Source organism: Camelus dromedarius, chromosome 31 (assembly GCF_036321535.1).
Source record: "Camelus dromedarius isolate mCamDro1 chromosome 31, mCamDro1.pat, whole genome shotgun sequence".
Lineage (NCBI taxonomy): Eukaryota > Metazoa > Chordata > Mammalia > Artiodactyla > Camelidae > Camelus > Camelus dromedarius.
In genome coordinates this window covers 12,817,000-12,836,122 of record NC_087466.1, presented here as the reverse complement: position 1 = coordinate 12,836,122, position 19,123 = coordinate 12,817,000, and the positions used below count along the sequence as shown (strand labels likewise).

General features: G+C 34.1%; 1 protein-coding gene across 2 annotated transcripts in view; it reads left to right on the top strand.

Annotated features, from left to right (window-relative positions):
* Positions 1 to 19,123, top strand: part of MED13L (mediator complex subunit 13L) — a 253,854-nt gene that overhangs the window by 117,845 nt on the left and 116,886 nt on the right. For both annotated transcript variants that reach the window (XM_031442848.2, XM_031442847.2), the window contains exon 3: positions 10,485 to 10,569. In XM_031442848.2, the coding sequence (XP_031298708.1) occupies positions 10,485 to 10,569 (85 nt within the window). The remainder of the gene's footprint in view (positions 1 to 10,484; positions 10,570 to 19,123) is intronic.

The following is a 19,123-nucleotide window of genomic DNA, read 5'->3' as shown; positions in this document are numbered from 1 at the left end:
AGATCACTTAGGCTGTATCTATCATGGAGAATGGGCTTAGGATGCTAGGAGTGAAAGCAGTGAGAGCAGTTTAGAAGCTTTTGCTTCTTGATGAAGCTGGATTGTAAAAGAAACTTAACAACAGTATCTGTACTTTACAGAGTGTTGTATGTGTTGTCCAAACATCATCTGTTTCATGTTTACTGTATTTTGTCTTTAGGCTCTTTCCTTTATTATCTGATAAACATTTTAATTGCCAAGTCATTTTTAAGGATAATATTGCCTTTGAGTATATGCATATTTTAGTTGGAGTATTCACTGTTATTTTAAGATGCAGGTACTTTAAATTTATAGCAATCATTATAACTTTTGTTTATTCCATTATAAGATATTTGAACATGCATCTTAAATGTTGTTATTATAGTATATATACAGTTGAACTTTTAACTTCGTATTATTTCATATGTATTTTTTGTTTCTGAAACATAGTTGAAAATAAACTTTAAAGTTGTGAGCTACAATAGAGCATTATTGTACAACAGACATCTAATATATAGCTCCCAAGAAATATTACAGGCACAAAGGAAGCTTCCTGAGTTACTTCTTCACTGTCAAAATGCTCTCCTTTCCCTTTAAGTGATAAATGCTACTTAAAGTAATTTTTAATTGTTATACTTTATAATAGCCGATTTTAAAAACTGGAAAGGAGACTCAACATGGGCAAACACCAGATGACAAAGTAAGTATTAATACCATGTTTCCAGAAAGGTTATTTATAAGTTAATTACTCGAAAATCCAAAATACATACACCACTCCCCTTCCCCATGAAACACCTATGCTAACTGGTGGATAAATTCTAAGGCTAGCCTATATGAGCTGATTTAACCAGTAATGCTTAACTTTAGTGTTGAGTTGTGTACTTGGTTTTGTGATGAGAACCGGTGGGTTGGCTGGGAATTGACTCTATATTTGAAGTCCTCACAATCTGTCTTGGAAGACTTTCCCCTATTCTAGTGCACATTGTTAGAATCACACAGTTGGAAAGCTGGAAAGAATCTCATAGAAAGTGGAGATAACTGAAAGAAGCAGCAGCACTGGGGAGTGTGGAGCGACCCCGGCTTTGTGGGTTCTGGTCCTATTTACTCCTTTCCCTTTTCCAGTGGTTTGCAAGTTCTGTCCTCTTTACAAACTCTTTGTACTTATTTATGTTTTCAAATGAACCCTCAATAGTAGAACTCCCTTATTTCTAACTGATAAAATTGCTGCCATACTAGTTGAGATGTGGAGATGGAAAGGGCCAGAGACTTGCTGGGGCTTTTCCTCAGGACATTGTGCTCCCAGGACCACAGGGAGAAAACCACTGCCCCATGTGTTACTGAGCCTACTCAGCGCTTCCCAGCTCCAGATTGTGCCCTATCCAAAATTACTGGGTCACCGCACCCTCCAATCAAAATGCCATTCTGGCCAAGTTTAGAAAGAAAATAGGATTGAACTCACTCACACCTCTGTATAAATAACTCGTCTTCATTTCCCAAAGCACTTGCAGTTTTCGTAATTGAATCGTGTTACTGCAAACGTATCTTTTAGTGTTGAAACGTGTACATGGAGTAAAAACGTTGACAGTATTGGAATATTTAGGTCATTTATAAATTGTGAATTGAAAACTGCTTAGCTTATTAAAAGTTTTAGAATAAAGACAACATCTTTCTGGATATGTTTCAATTTAAAGTTTTGAGAAGCTTTTATTGCTTTCTAATAGACTGTTTAAAAAAAATTTTTTAAAGCCATAAATTAATTTTGAAGACTTGAGGGGAGAACTATACATTGTGTGCTTTTGAATAATGCTTTGTGATTCTTCTAAGAGTCAGATTAATATAATGGAAATTCATATGTAAGCCAAGTATTTTAACCTCTTTGCTAATTAAAGTAAGAATTCATTTAAACTGAATATTTTAAAGTAATTTTTTGTGGTGACATATTTGATATTGGGGATTAATTTTGTACTTTCAAAACAAAAGACAGGCAGGAAATGCTTATGGAGTTAGCTTGAATAGTTTTGGGGGAGCTTTTATACAGTAAATAAAGACTAAAATAAGAAAAATGAGACTTGGGACACTCATGGAATATAAACTATATAGATGTAATCTTTTGTAGTGAGACTTGTTATTTTATTCTAGATGGTAAAATTTTCAGACATGTGTAATTATAATACAGTGTATGTCAGACTTCTCTTCGAAACACAGTGTTTAAATGCATGTTAGGTTTTGGTGGTCCTCTTACAGACCAGGCTGTGAATTTCCTAGTTTCTAACCTGGTGTGGTAGCACAGGTCAGCAAACTCTGAAATCCAACAGCTAAAAGTTGCTCAAGCATTTTGCTGTTTCACAAAAACTCATTTGCTCTGCATAACCATATTTTAAAAAAGCTGTTTATTTGGCCTCAAATTTTTGTGAACCAGACCTAACCTTTTCAATTATTTGCTTATTTTTGATTCTTTACTGTTTTAACAAATCTTCACATGTACAAATTGTTTTGTTAGTTTTATAGCATATTCCTAGCGTAAAATACAGTAGTGTTGTAGAAAGTTTAAAAAGATACTAACCATTTTTTTAAAAAAATGTTTAACTATACAGAGTCTGCTAACCTGAAAAAATACTTTTCAGCATTTTGGTTTAACATATAATCTTTCAGTTCCTGCCTAGTATATGTATTTTTCCTATCGACTACCAAAGTTCCCATAAACAATAACACAGCAGCATAATGCATGAACCCACAAAAGACGGTAATTGTATGGGGGTGTGGAGAAGTACTTCACTTTTCAAAGTCCTGTAAGATGATTGACTTTACATGTTGTCAATATAATGTGGCTTATGACTTTTTTTTTTCAGTTTAAATTAGGTCTTTTATATTTATAATTCAGACCTTTGCTGGGTGCAGTGATTGATGGAAGCTGGGTGAAATGATAGACTAATATAAAATAATTATTCTATATTCCCATTCTTAATCAAAGTTACCTTTTTTTGCTGTTTTACTTTAAATAAAAAGCAGATTTTCTGTTTTGGTGTGTCATTTTTACGTAAAAGAAGATAAATTATTTTGTAATAAAAGTAAGCTAATGGAAAAGAAAAAGGGATTAATACTGTTGTTGAATTTTGTAGTCTTATGGTAAAAGAAGATAGGTCAATAATAGTTACAGTTAAAATGACTGAAAAAGATTCTGTAATTTTTACTTGTAAAGAATTGGGTATATAGAGTGAGATTGCTTAATTAGGGCCTATTCTATTTGTCATGGACTGTCTAGCTCAAGTACAAGTGAGGTAACCATCAGGTCTCAAGGATATGGCACTGAGCCTCGTCTAAGAAACCTTTGTGTATGAAGTCTTCATACTAGTTGTCATCTCTCTCTCTCTCTTTTGGGCAGATGTTATTTTTGCTACATTTGCTGTTTTAACCTGTCAGTTAAAAAATAATTACTATGTCAGTATGGCTGGCGGCTCATATAGGAAAAATATGCTGTCTCTTAATCAAAGGTGATTACAGTTTTTTCCTGTCTGTAAATGTGCTTGTTGTGTAACGAGAATGCATTAGTCTCAGCCTGATGTACGAAATGAAAGGAAGCAAGAAGCAGCACCATTGTTATCACTCCAGGCGTGTCTAATGAATCGTGTTTCCATGTTCTCTCGGTCACGCTGTAGAGTGCCCTCAGCCAGGGCTAAGCCTCCTGTAAAATGCTCTTTAAGATTATTGTAGCAAGAACAGAAATGCTGGATGAGTGGGGGTGGGGAGAGAATGCCAGCGAGACAGCTGCATTTCAAACAGTTACAGCTGCAAGGATTACTCACTGTAATAGCAGTGACAGACAGCTGTTTGAGCTTTAGTGTAAAAGGCAATTTGGGGACTTGCCCTGTCAGAATTTTAGTAGCAATCGTGTGTGTGTGTGTGTGTGTGTGTGTGTGTGTGTGTGCAAAATCAGGTTGTGTCTGAAGAGTGGAAGGAAATATTTTTAATTCTTATTGCTCAACTGTGCCACGCGGAAATCATTAGCTGAGTCATCTTGATGAAAGTCTATCTTAGAGGAAGTTTATAAAATGTTTATTTTGTAGTATTGATGGATTTAAATATAAATGTTCTAACTGAATCACATACCTGGTTTTCCTCTTTTGGAGTTTAATTTTATCTTGTGGTGATTCCTGTCCTAAGAGTGTTGATCTTCCTTATAATTTCTGAGCTATTTTTTAAGTATACAGCTGTTTAATAAATAATAGTAGACTTATTTTTAAAAATCTGTTTCAAATATGATATATCTTTTTAAAGGTAGTGCATGTTCATTGAAAAGCTCTAATATACACAAAGAGGCAGAGAAGAAAATAATTATTATAGTAATCAAAGATAACGTGATTTTGATGGTTGTTCTTCTGGCCCTTTTTATACTTATGTGTATTATATGACAGTTAAGAACATATTGATAGCTTGAAAGGTTAAAAATGTAATAATTACTCTAAAATCTTTGAAAGGAGTAGCAAATGGGGGCAAGTTTAGTCCTTAGAAGTCAAGTAACAGCCATTGTGCAAGAAAGATTTCTTTTTCATTGTGTAGCTATTACAGTAACATTGCAGCCTGACTGTTTTCTGTAGCAATTGTCTTTTGAAGTTCTTGTTCAATTTATCTAGAAATTTAGTTTTATGGTCTCCTTCAATTGAAAGTTTAGTGGCTTTACGCAGAGTTCTATGATCCATTGAAATGCTAACTTGGGTCATGTCTCAACTGCTACAGTGCTGTGTAGAAACCGTCATTAAAATTCTGGTTATCCTGCAACTGGCAGAGAACTCATGCTGTTAGAGATTCCTTAGTTAGGCACTAGACTGGTAAAATTTAGAATCACAACTGTGATTTTGTCTGATGAACGTTATCAGTGTTGGTAGTTATTTAAAGTGGCAAGCAGGTCGAAACAAATGGAGCATTTCGATACATCTCTTCTATCCTTAATTCTTACTTGATTGGTGAATTGACATTGGGAAAGTTAAAATCCATTTCAACATAGATATGTTAAGTGATACCAAATATTCTACACCCATGAGCAATTCAAGGAAATCAGGGCTCTAAGTGGGTTAAATTTGATGTAAGTGATAAGTCCATTTAGTTATTAATGACTTCAAGTATAGATTTTACAAGGCAGTCAATAACATAACTGTGATCAATCAATAGTGTTGTATGTAATTGGATTTTTGTGGGTATAATGCTATATTTCAGAATTAATGTAGCATTGTGCTACTTTGTTACTTAATTTTTTGTAAGTCAATTTTAAGAAAGTAGATACTGTAAATCAGCTATACCCCATTTTTTTTTAAAAAGCAGATACTTCAACATTCTCTATATATTTAAAGTGTTTCATTTGTTGCAAACCTTAAAATTAAATTGATAACTGTTTTCTTATTATAATGTTTGCTTAGTGCAGTTCTTTTATAGATTTAAGTTAAAAAACTAGTGGGCTTTATATATTGCAGATAAAGTTTGAACACAAAGGCAGTGGGAAAATTATAAATCCTAGATTCAGCGCTGCATTATCTCGAGCAGTTTGTCACTGAAATCTAACTGGAAATAATCTTCTTGTTTCATGTACCTTGCTTTAATCTATTTGTATTTCTGGAGTTTGGAGCACAATTTGATTTTCAGTAATTTTAATGACTGAATAAGGAGTGCCATCGTGAGAGTGTACCTCCCCCTTCAGTGTTTGCAACGGCCAATGTGGTTACTGAACTCAATGTTCTGGGTAATAGGTTTCATTAGTTTTGATGCCTGAGGTAAAAAAGCAGTAGGTGGGAGTAAGAAGTGTTTTTGATGTCTAGACGTTCATTTCAGCTGTTGCTGCAATGTGATACATTAAAAGGAAATATGTATCATAGCTCAGAGGAAATATGTATTCTTTGAAAGTAATTCTACTTTTAAACTGTGTAAGACAGGGTGACCTGAATTCTAAAAGCATGAGCTTGAATTTCTTCAAGGTTTCACAATCTTAATGCTCCTCCCTACCCTATTCCATTCTACCTCCTCCCATTTTTTCCCCTTCAAGTAAAGTATGTCAGTTTCATTTGCCCAATTGGAAGAGAGATCTTTCCAAAGATCTCTGCTGGGAAACACAAAATCATTGAAGTGTATGCTGCTTTGATATTTTGCCATATTGACTTTCTTCTTCAACCTTTTATATGGTTTTTCTTTCAAAGAAGCTTATTAATTCTGCAAGGAGCCGTGCTTCTCAAAGTTGAAAGAAGTTGTATTACAGTTTGTGAGGATTTTGAAAAATTACTTGGGCACCAAGTAGTAATGACTGCTATTTAAAATTTCCTTTCTAAAACAGTGTCTCTCTCCCCAAAGAAAAACATTTATATAGTACGTTTGCAGTTTAAATATTTGATTATGAGTATTACTATATTAAAAATGGTTGAATAACAGCAATTTAAACAAATTTTGATTATAGCTTTTGCAATTTAAGTGAGATAACTTTAGTGCCAGAATAGTTTTTAAGTAGGCAGCTGTGGTACTACTTAGTTTTATTTTTCAGTTTCAGTCTGGCTATAATAGACCACAGAATGTTTTAATTTAGGTATTCTTTATTTTGGTTGATTTTTCCAGTGTATTGTACATACATTTTAATTCTCTTGATGCCCCACCCCCCAGATTATTAATAAAGTTTTAGAGAAATTCTTCCATTATATGTAAGTTGATTTACAAATAATATAGAGATAGCCTTCTTGCTAATTTATATTCTTAAGGAGTTAATAAGCATTTAAGTTGAAACTTGAAAGATCAAAAGAATTAGAGGCCTTTTTTTTAAGATGAAGACAGTGTACCCTGGGAGATTATAGGTTTCATAAAGATAGGGCCCAACACCTGCTGACCTTCTTGTAAAATTCTTAGCAGCTGCTTTACTTCTCAGTCCACCTTGGAAGGGAGATAGATAATTAAACAATAAATGCATCTTATTTCATTGATAGAAAACAACCTAGATTAACTACTTTCTGGCTGATTCTCATACCCCTGCTTCTCCAGTGCTTTCTGAAGAATCTCAATATCAAGCAAATGAAATGTTGGTTTAAATTTTACCTTGGGAAGAGTGTCTCAGATAAATTAGCTTAAAAAGGTGTTACATGATTTTTTTTGACTTTACTATGGAGTTGTACAAATAGATTGCAGAAGCAATTTCAGTTTTGTTTAAACTTTGAAAAGATTATATGCAGCTATTTAGAAAACATTAATTTAAGGGGCAAATTGTGGATCCAAGGGGAAGTTTAGCTTAAGTGTCAAAGATTGCCTTTCTAGGCAATACTAAGAATAAAAGAAGGAGTGGGGTGGATTGGGTTAACAACAGAAACCTTAGGGAGAAGTGTGATGTAATGGAAAGAGCATGTTGTGTTAAAAGTTAGAAAACGTGGCTTTGAATCCCATCTCTGCTGCTAATCCTCTTTACTAGATACAAGGTGATTTTAGATTGAAGCTAATTCCAGTGAAATTTGAAACGTATGTGCACACTTAATAACAAGTCAACTCAAAACATGTTTATGAATATCTGAAATGTCATAGTCAGTGCAGTTATGAAAATAAATTGCTTCCCCTTGAGGAGTATAATTAATAGAATAATTTGTATATGTACTATTTGTAAAAGTAGATATAAAATTCATTTGATGTTGTTAGCTGTTGAGTATGACTACATTTAACGCTAATAAATACATTTTTTAATGTATTAGTTATGTGACCTTGGGCAAGTTTAAGAATTTTAAGCCTTAGTTTTCTTGTTTATAAAATGGAGATTAGAATAAACTGCCTGTATTGATCAGAGTTCTCAGTTGCAGACTGAAAAGAAGTTGATTAAGAGAATATCGAGTGTTCACTTGTAGGATCAGTGCCTCAAAACTGGTTTGGTGAGAAAACTGGTGCTGTTACCACCGAGCACTAGATCCTGCAGTACTTCTTGCTACTTCAACATCAGGAAACTTGATCTTGCGGCCTCTGTTTTTAGTGCTGACAGAAAGATCTCTCCATTTCACTGCTTTTTGTGTCACGAGATCCAGACTCAAAAGTGTGTTGCAGGAGCATCAGTAGAGTTTAGGTTATATATCCTTGTCCCTATTGCAGGAGAATCAGTATTTTCAGTTCCTGTTAGGGATGATTGACCATCTTTGTCCCCAACCAGAACTTATGAAATAGGCAATTCCCAGAGTTGGAAGAAGTCAGATACTGAGTGGCTAAAGTGAATATCACATGCCCTGCTCTGTCTCATAGTGTTGTGATGTAAAGCAGCCCCCCCCCCATTTGTATATAGCACTTGAATGAAACTTGGTATATAGAATAAAGCCTCAGAAAATGAGAAAGATTGTTTTCTGGATAGAAAACTCATCTTGATTGTAAGCTATTTTACTCTTATTATTATTTTAAAATAAAAGACATTTAGTCTTCAATAGCTATTATGCAAATGATTCAAAGTAATTTTCCCTCTCAGTGGTTTTCAAAGTCTCTATTTGCTTTTTGAGAGCATTCCTAATTTCTGGCCCGGGGCTTGAGATATAATACAGCCAAGAAGTATTGGCCAGTGAATGTTGGCCAAATATCTATTATTACATTCCAAAAATTCCATTCTGGATTTAACTTATTTAGACATTCATTGAAACATATATCACTCTTGGAATTTTGTATGAAAAATAATAAGAAATAAAGTATGATCTGACTGTTACTTTCCACAAGTTTAATTACTATATATAGACAGTAATTAAAAGAGTTAGCATGTTAATGCCTTAACCTTAAGTTTGTGGTTTAAATTGATAGTGATTATTATAGTGGTTAATCTTTGATCACAGTTGTTTGAGGCTTGTTATTGCCTGTTATTCTATTTTAAAGTGTGTTTGAAGATGCTAATTATAAAAGTTTTTTTAAAATGTACAGAATACATGTCACCAACTTGGAAGAAAATCTTGGAAAGAATAAGACACTTGTTTCACAAATGCTGCATCACCAGTACTCTTTATGGCACAAAAGACTATTATGTAGAAAAAATTGAAACTGGTGACTGAGTTGAAGAGTAATTCAGAAGAGTTGGACTTCGAAGGTTGATACAGTTTTAAGAACTTTAAACTTACATTAGGAAAGAAAAGCAAATGAATATGAGGTGTTCCTTTTACTGAAATGTTAGCTTTCTTTCTCACTCAAGAAAAGCTCTACCCAAAAGATAAATGTATGTGAATAGAGATTCATGACTCCTTCTTTAGAGGATTGTAGAAAAATTTTGGATGTTTGTCTTGAATAGAGATAATCCATTGCTAGCAGGAATGTTTGTTCATTTCCTGTGCTTTATTTCTGTATCTCTAGCTATAAATAATATAAAATGTCTCTGACAGAGGTTAATTTGGAAAAATTTGCTAATTCATGATTGGCCACATAGACAGGAAGATTAAAAAAAAACTACCTGACATCCTAAGAAAAAAATATTTATCCAGTTTTAGCATTTTAGAAAAGTCCTGTTGATAAAGCTCTTGAATGTTATTATACTTTTTTGAATTCTAATTGGAGAGTTTGGAGATGCATTTTGAGATGTCAGTTGATGTGGTAAATGCATTAAAAATGCGTTGTGGATTTAACATGTATCTAAATTCTTTGTCATAATTTTCTCTTGTGAATGCTTTTGTCCAGACAATAGCTAAAAGGGAGAGGAAATTTTCTTTTGCAAATGTTTGCATCCTTTCGATTTTTTGCTGTGTTGAAATGAACTATATAATTTCGAAGAAAATAAACTATTTTCTCTAGGGTGTTTTATACTTTTTACATATGAAAAGAACATTAGGAATGCAGAAGGCGTTGTTAATCTGTTAGATTCTCTTGTGTTTGAGTTACTTGTGGCTTAATGTTACAGCATATTTCAAAGGCAAATATGATACTTCCCAAAATGTCAAACATCAGTGGAACTATAAGTTCAGGAAATAAATTTGATGTTATATTAAGATTTAATTTTCTCACAATCTCCCTAAAATTATGTCCTTAAAATCCTGTTCAGATACTGTTTTTAAAACATTTAAATAAATTTGTGTAATGTCATTTTGGGGTGTTTTTTCCTTTTGATTTTCTCTCTGAAATACCTATGATAACCTTTGTATTAATTTGTGTCATTTTGTTACTTTAAATAGAACTTTAACAAAATTATTCCTGGTGACACTTTTAGGTAGAAAGATTAATTTGAGAATTTTGAGTGATTTCAAACTTTGAAGAAGCAGCTTGAAAGACCTTATGAGAGGGGGATGCCTGTATTTCAATGACGTTAAAATTAAAACACATCATTCACTTCTGTATATAAATATTTATATCTTTGGGCAAGAATTTAATGTATTTTCTTTGTTTCAGTGTGAATTAATCTACTTAAATTAGCTCATTAACTTTGCTTTAGAAAAATGTTTTAAAAGCTTCTTTTATTTTTATTTGGATTTCCTGCTCACTGGTCCATTTTTGTTTTGTTTTGTTTTCAGTTGTGGAAGAAGGACTCTGGGAAAATGGCCTTTCCTATGAATGCCGGACGCTGCTCTTCAAAGCAATCCACAATCTGTTAGAAAGGTAAGAGAAGGAACAGCATCACAGTGGTTTTGAGACACACAAGAATAATGCTAGATACTCGGATGGTTTCCTGTAATTCTCAAAACACTTTACATACAACTTTATAAAAATAAAATTATGTAAATCTGATTTCTTTTTATATTGATTTAATTTCAAACTTAAGAGAATTTTCAGGACTAGCACAGAGAACTCCATATATCCCTTTACACAGATTCACTAACAGTTTTTCTTTTGTCCAGTTTGCTTTATAATTTGTGTAATTCCTCACTCTCTCACCCATCCTACCTTCTCCCCCCCAGCTTGTGTCATGTGTGTGCGCATGCATGCATGTGGTTAAGTTTATTCCCTGAACTGCTTGAGAGTAATTTGCACACTTGAGATTCTTCTCTTTTTATGACTGCAAAGTATTTCCTAAGGACAAGCACATCCTCTCATATAAGCCCAGTAAAATTATGAGAATTAGGAAATGGAACACTGATAAAATGCCATTATCCAGTCCGCAGTTTAACTCAGATGTTACCTGTCGTCGTTATGTTCTTTTTAGCTTAACCACTCCCCCACCCCACCCCCAAGATCAGTCTGTGATCATACATTATATTTAGTTCTCATGTCTCTAAATCTACAAGAGTTCCTTAACCTTTTTCTTTCTTGACATTGACATTTTGGATGAGTTCAGGCCATATGTTTTACATAATGCCCCTCAATTTGAGATCGTTCCATCATTATTGGATTCAAGTTTTGCTTTTTTAGTAGGAATATTATAGGTGTCCTTCTCAGTGTTAATTCTGTTTGTTAATTCTGTCTTTGTAATTAATAATTAATCTTCGGCCAGATCTGGTGACATTTGTAATTATCCACCTTGTTGTCAGATTTTGAATCACTTGTTTTATCCTCTGTTGGTAGTCTTTGTCTATATTAGTTATTGCAATCTTAATTTTCAAATATCACCATTCCTTCTATTTTTATTAGTTGGCATTCTTTTGTGAGAAAGAGCTTTTCATTTTCCCCCATGTGTCTGTATGTATGAATTGTTTAACTTCCCTTACTCTTTCTTTATAAATTTGGGGAAAAGGGACTCCCGTTTTACCCAAGGAATTATAATTTATTGCTGTCATTTATTTTGATGCATAAGTTCTTCTAGCTTTGGCTAGGGGAAAGCACTTTCTGATGGCTCCTGTGGTTTTTTGACCTGTCCTCATCATGTTTGAGCACCTCTTCACTTCCTGGGATGACAATATGTCCCACGTTCTGGATGGTGCTTTAAGGGGAGAAATAGATGAGAAACAATGGATTATTTAAGAACTTCGATAGGAAAAACTTTTTTTACTTCTCTTCCTCAGTTTTTGTATAATCCTCTTGGGTGATCAAAAGGACACCTTTGAAAGGACATTCTAGTACCATTAAGTTATTTTTTTATCTATTAAAATTATTTTATTTATTTTTTTGTGGGGGCAGTTAATTAGGTTTATTTATCTATTTTAATGGAGTACTAGGAATTGAACCCAGGACCTCGCGCATGCTAAGCAGGCACTCGGCCGCTGAGCCATAACCCAACCCCAAGTTCTTATCCAAGCTGTTATTTAGGGTAGCATCACTACAGTATCACCGTTTAGGATTCTCAAGTTAGAGTTGATTAGTTGTCATAATTTAAGTCAGTCAAAAAGATTTTTCCTACCAAATTTCTTTTTCATTCTGAATTTTTGTTTCTAATTCTATGATTTGGAGCAGACTTAGAGGCTGTTGGCAAGGCAGGATAATTTAGAAGCATTGATTTTAAGAGTTGAGTACTCTTAAATATTTCAAATATTTGGTAATTCTCTGTCTCTTTACAAAACAAAACAAAACAAAACAAAACAAAACAAAACAAGGTTACACAAAATTCCCTTCAGGAAAATGTGGATAATTTACTACTTCCATAATCCTATGCCAGAATAAAGCTCTTTAACCTTTAAACACAGTCCTTTTTACATAAATTTTTAATGTATATGGAACAAAGTACATATCTTTAAAAATTGTAACTAACTGTAATGTTTTTATATTATAATTTCTTCTTTTCAGAAAAAATATTGATGAATTTGTGATTGAATTTTTTTTTTTTTTTTTTTTTTTTTTTTTTAGTATTTTGTATTTTAAGTGATATCATGTTTCTTTTTGGGGAGAAAATTAGAAAAGCAGGGAAACTAGGAGAAAAAAAGAAATGCAGATTATTTTGTGCTCATGCATTCATAATTTGTGATAGAAACTGTATTCTAGGTCTAGTTGAATTATTATTTCACAAGAAACTTAACTGTGTCATATTCAGTATTCATGCAATTACGCTTGAGGTAGTTCTAAAGAACTTTGGGTTAGACCTCAGTTTGATTTCAGGGTCTGTTACTTGGGCAGTTACCCTAACCGCACTGAGGTGTAGTTGATGCCCTTGAAGTAGAGGATACTATGCATTTTGAGTTTTTGTTAGATGATGTATATGATGCATGCCATGTAATACTTGACCTATTGTTAATATTCAGTAGTTATTAATTCCCTTTTCCCATTTATTGTTTTATATATTTTGATTTGAATTCTATAAGAATTTATTTTGAAACAAATAAAACAGTGTTTCTTTAGAAAAGAAGAATTAAGCTATTCGGCAACCTTCCTGCAATTAGAATGGGAGAGTTGAGATTCTTTTGAAAAATTGTAGTAATTCTTTTGTTCTTTAAAATAATGTCCTCTCTTCATCAAACTTTAAGTAATTGTGTTCTATGAACAAAAATTACCCTATTCATGAGGCATGGAAGCATTTTACATGGTTGTTTTGAGCAAAATATAAAGATACTTATTCATTGTCAACAGAAACTGGGTTTGGCTCATATGTGCTGGCCCCTTTGTTCTTCTCATTGTTTAGACAACTTACTGTAGCTTACCTGTTTACAACCTAAATTTATTGAAATACAGTTTACCGTCTTATCCTTGACACTCTTCTGTTATGTCTTTCCATTTCTATTTAGATAAGATTGACTTGGTTTCCCAGTTTGGATGTTTTGAATTTCTAGCATGAAAGCCAGAATTGAGGTTACTGAAATACATCATCAAGGAATATATCACTTGAAGGTGTCAGTGCTTCCTAAACCATTTTTCCCCTTTCGTTTGCGTATGAACAAAGCCTGTACAATTGATTTATTATTTCTGCTTTTAATTTTTTTGAGCATACAAATTTGTTTCGTTAAAAAGGTATTCCATTAACTGTTCTGAGACACTCTCACTTGCAGCTCAGCAGTAGTCATATGAATTGATCTTCTTTACAAAAGGAGGTGGTTGCTAGTGTGTGCAGAATGATGGGTCACTGCAGAGGTTTATTAATATTTCATTTACTCATTTCTGCAGTACTTTTTTAGTATCTGCATACAGTATGTTGTATACATCTGGCTAGTGTTATCTGACCGTTAAAGGAAAAGTAAACCAAAACACCTCTCTGCTGCCTACCTCAGTATTTTCAAGGTGTCAGACAGAAGCTGACATTATCTGGCTTTAATTTTATGTATCTTTATGGGGGCACACATTTCTAGACGTCCGTTTCTTCCCTACTTGCAGAGACGAGATATTTTGGGTCTTGACTGCCAATTATATAATTATATGATGTGGAAAAATGACTTAAGTTTGCTGAGCCCCTGTTCATTACCTCTAAAATGGTGAAGGATTGTCTTTTTCAGCTTAGTACCTTTCTCATTGTGAAGGCTCAGTAAATGGCTAACACCTGTTAATATTAGCTAACAGAAGTATTGATGTTACTATTTCCAGGGTTGGGCACAACAGTAAAAGTCAGTTAGTCTGTTTACCCAGCTAATTCTGGAATCCCATTCTGTAATATCCTTTTTAATGTGGTGATCCATCCTTTCCTTGACTACTTCTGATTCTGTGAGCACAGCTTCCTTATCTTAATTCTGTTCACTGGGGGTCATATATAATTTATCTAATTCTACTTCCATGTGGTAGCCTGTTTATTATGTTGGTCTCCTGAGTTATTTATTTTTCCTTGTTTGTGTTTCTTATCATATATTATTGACTCCTCTCCCCCTTCCTCCAAACTTCCAGAAATCCCTCTAGTCAGTCCAATTCTCTTCATTTTGATCAACACTGGCCTACTTAAGACATTGTAAGTATTTCATGAAGTATTGCAGTGGCCTCTTTAATCAATCAGGTTAGGCTCAGTTATGCTGCAGTAACAAAAGACCGGAAAGATCTTACTTATGGCAGTTGAGGTGTATTTCTTGGTCGTGCTGCCTGTCCATTGTGAGTCATTTACTACAACATTACTCTAGCCACTTCCCTCCAGGCAGGAATTATGCTGTGGGGGACCCCCTGCCAAAGACTTGTTGGGCTCCTGGTAGAGAGCAAAGAGCAGTGGCAAAATGTGTAATAGCCTGTTGAAGCCTCTGTTCAGAAGTGGTGTATTTCATTAACCAAGACATTTACCACCAAGCTTTTAAAGTCAAATGGACAGGAAAGTAGTATTCATCAGTGGGAGGTATGGAAGTCACATGGCCAAGCTTGATGTCAGGGTAGGATAGCACATATTTGGGAAAAAGATATAATCTACCATACCTCTTAATTGAGGTCTTCTTTCTTCTAATAATCTACCCTTCAAACTGGTGCTGGTTATATTACTCAAACAGATATGTTTCTATAATACAACTATAGTATATTAATACATGTCTTTAAAAGCTTTGAGCCCTATTGGCTTCTTTTGGTATTCTTCACTTGTGATTTCTGAGTCTGAATTTCAGTATCTGAAAGTGTGTGGGCCTTCTAAGTTTTATGGTTTTAGGCTCATACTATCATGCTTATCTTTCCTCTCTTTTGAGAAAGTAATGTGCTTCCTATTAATGATTATCTGTTTTTGGCAAAATGCTCAGAATAATAAAATACCATTAATTTGGTTTTTTACTTTTAATAGAATCTGCTAATTTGACATGACTCTTCTCTCCTCCCACCCTGCTATCCTTTTGCCCCCTCCTTTTAAAAAATAATGCACTAGTTCAGATTGATCTTTGTCAGTCTTCGTAATTTAGTAGGATTCTGTATGTACTTACAATGAGCTTCTCGAAGGTTACATTTCATATTTTAAGTTTAGGTTGTCTCATCTTCTTCACTAACAGAAAAGTACCTTAGCTGTGAATGGATTTTGGAAAACAGAAACCTGCAATCCTTTTTCAGTAGTGTCTTCATTTGGCACTTTTTAATACTGCAGATTTAGTGACTATTATGTTATTATTTGTATAGTGTTCATGATACACCTTATCTTCTCACCTATCTCTATCTAAATGAAGCAAAAGTGGGTTGAAAAGCTTTTTTAAAAATCCAGGAAACGTGTGTAGTGCATATCACCTAGGGATTCATTGTTGCCTCAGTGATTTGCACCACAAATGGGACTTGTGAAAATCTTGCTTTTGTAGCTTTGTAGAAACACTTAAAATGTCTGGCGTATTGCTGTCAAATCGGCATTATGTATGGTACTATACCTTAACTTTAACTTTAACTTTCTTAAGTTTTTAGAATTAAACACAGCTTATTTTGATGGGAGGATTTTTCCCCCCTCTAAAATGCAGGTCATTGCTTTTTGCACAATGGAAGATTACATGGGTCTTTTGAAGCTGTTATGCTCTGTCCTGTCCATGCTTACTTAGGGAGACTTTAATCTGTGGGTATTTGACAGTTATAAAACATAATGGCTCTTCAGAGTAGTCCACTGGTGCTGCTTTCCTAATGGATTGTCAGCATATTCACCCCATGGTAGTTTATAGCACAGCTGTAAAATTGCCTTTGGCCTGGAGCTTCTTGGTTTGCCAAGAGTTGGTGTTTAGAGTGAAGATACTCATTTGGAAAAGTAGAGTAAAAATAACATGGAGAAAATTGGAATTATAATTGTGATAACAGTAACATTATATTTGTAAATTACTAGCTTTCAGTGCCCTGTGGTCTTGTGATCCACTGGAGATGATTATCAAAGGGCAAATGAATAATGTCCTTAGATGTGGTGGTTCAAGGATTTCAAAATTATAAATCTATTCACTAGAGCATAGTGTTTGTACAGCCTTAGTTGAAGAAATGATGATATACCATTGCAACATGAGGGTCCCTGGGTAAATAATGTGATAAGAGGAGCAGGAAATGAATAGTTAGTAAATTCCCATTTTATTGAATTGCAACAGTGTGTACTTTTCCAAAGGAAGTAGAAAAATGAGCGTTTAGATCTAAGGGGCTTATGCCTTAAAGGAAGAGATGCTACAAATGTTATTGACAAGTGAATGAGAGCATGTATCTAATTGTAAATGTCTAGAGAAACATGTACACACTAAGAGTAATCACTTTAATGTTTTTAGGACTAGGAAAGGATTAAAACTTTACTTTTTTATTTTAAATATTTGTTTGTTTGTTTGTTTATTGTTAGTGGATGATTAGACACAAAATGTTTGAAATTAGAGGAGCTATGTGGTTCTTTGAAATTGCATTAAAATGGATGTTTCAGGTGAGGCTAGTCCTACAAAAGAGCTTAGCCTTACAGAAATTTTGGAAAGGGTGAAAATAATAGGAATTAGTTGGCCGGAGGTGACAGCATCTACTTTAGGACACAGTAGGAACCCAAAGTAATGAAGGTAGAAGGGATCAGTTGAAAAAGGCTTCTTCAGCCTTAAATTATATGGGTTTCTTTTATTTGTCTGGGAATTAGGAGCACTGCAGTTTCTAGGGAGGAGACTTGTTTGCATACCTGTTTGGTGTATGTTAGGGTTTATGAAGTCTTCACGTGTGATGCAGGTGAGGGTGTTCTGGTATGAAGTTATATAAAATGCAGTCTAAGCATCTCTGTAGTTAGATGATAACACTAACTTGCAGTTTAGTTGACGGTGTGGTAGAGAAACACTATCCTTGGACCTTTTCATCTAGAAAACTGTCATACCTCTATAGTTTGAGGGGCACAGAAGGAGCCAGAGCTGGTGGTGGCTCCCTTCTAAACCTCCCAATGGTTCCATCTGAGACACGGTGTGCTGGCTGAGGCTGTGGCTGCTCCTGTGGCTCTTGTAATCTTACATCAAGTCTGCTCCTGGCTTTGGGATTAGAGAGTAAGGTTTACCAACTTCAGAGTCAAATTGTTCTTGTACTTAATTATTTAGAGCCATTTGGCATGACACAGAAATGTTATGTATACACACATGTACACATACATACAGCCTAATTTCTTTTTTATATTTCAGCAGCTGTTTCTTTTCTTCTTGAAACAGTGATTTTTGGATAGCAGTAGAGGGCTTGGAATTATTTCTAAAGAGAAATAGTTTACAAAAACTTTGCTTTAAGAACATTTTATAAATCTGAGTGTATATGTGTGTGTGTATATATATATATATATTTAACACTATGATGTTGATTTGAAGCAGTTTTTGGCAGATGAAGTATGTCTGCTAGGTTTATATATTTGCCAATAAAATAAAGGTTGATAGAGTATAAAAGGGGGAAATTATATTTCTGATGTTCTGTAGATTTTATACCTTAACATTATCTCTCTTAAAAAGAGTTGCTTCATTCAATTCTTCAAGTATAATTAAAATAAATGGGCAGCTGCTGGGCTTCCTAAACATTATTTAGCACTTATATGATTTCCCACATGTTGAGTATCTACTATGGTTTTAGTCTGGAGTATGTGGTGATGGACTATAAAGAAATGAAATACTTTTTTTTTCTTTCAGACATTGATTTTCTCACTAGTAGGAACATATACACACAAGAAAATTCAAATAACAATATGAGGCTGCTCATATTAGTGGTTACAAACAAGAAGAGTAACAGTGTTTTATTGTGAATAGTAAAACACTCGGTGCATAGCATTTATTTCTCAGATATTTATTGAGCACCTGCTAGTGCAGAGCAGAACATAAAGCATATTGCATAATAGGCACTTAAATATTTGTTGAATATTGCCAGTAAATAAGATAGATAACTGTATCTGCCCCCAAATTGCCCATTGTTTCTTGGGAGAAAAGAGTCACAGAAATGAGTCATTACCACTCAGTGGTGAAAGTGCTGATCTGTAGATTAGAGTGCTGTGCAGGCTGATCTGGGACAGGAAAGATGAACAGAATTACATCAGAGGAGGAAGGGCTAGAGTGGGATGAGGAAGGGATTCCAGGCCAAAGCAGGGTCAGTAGCAATTAATGGGAGTATTTAGTACGGAAGTTCTTACTCTAGGATCTGCTTCAGGGAGTTCACTAAACCTGTGGATTTATACGCAGTACTTTGCTTTTCCGTGCCTTTTTAGGAAAGTTTATAATAACTTTCATTAAATTTCTTTCTTTTTCTTTCCTTTCCTTTTCCATAAAGTCATGACCCCCAAAGATTGAGAACCAAGGACTTATTAATATCTCAGTATATTGTCTGCTACTGAGTCAAGTCAACACAGTCCCAGTTTTCATTCAGGTGGTGGAATTGTCTTTCTTAGCAAAGACACATCCTGTCTTCTCTCATTTTCTCTCGTAACTTAAAGTACAAAACACCAGATGGAAATGCTTTCTGTACTGCTCAT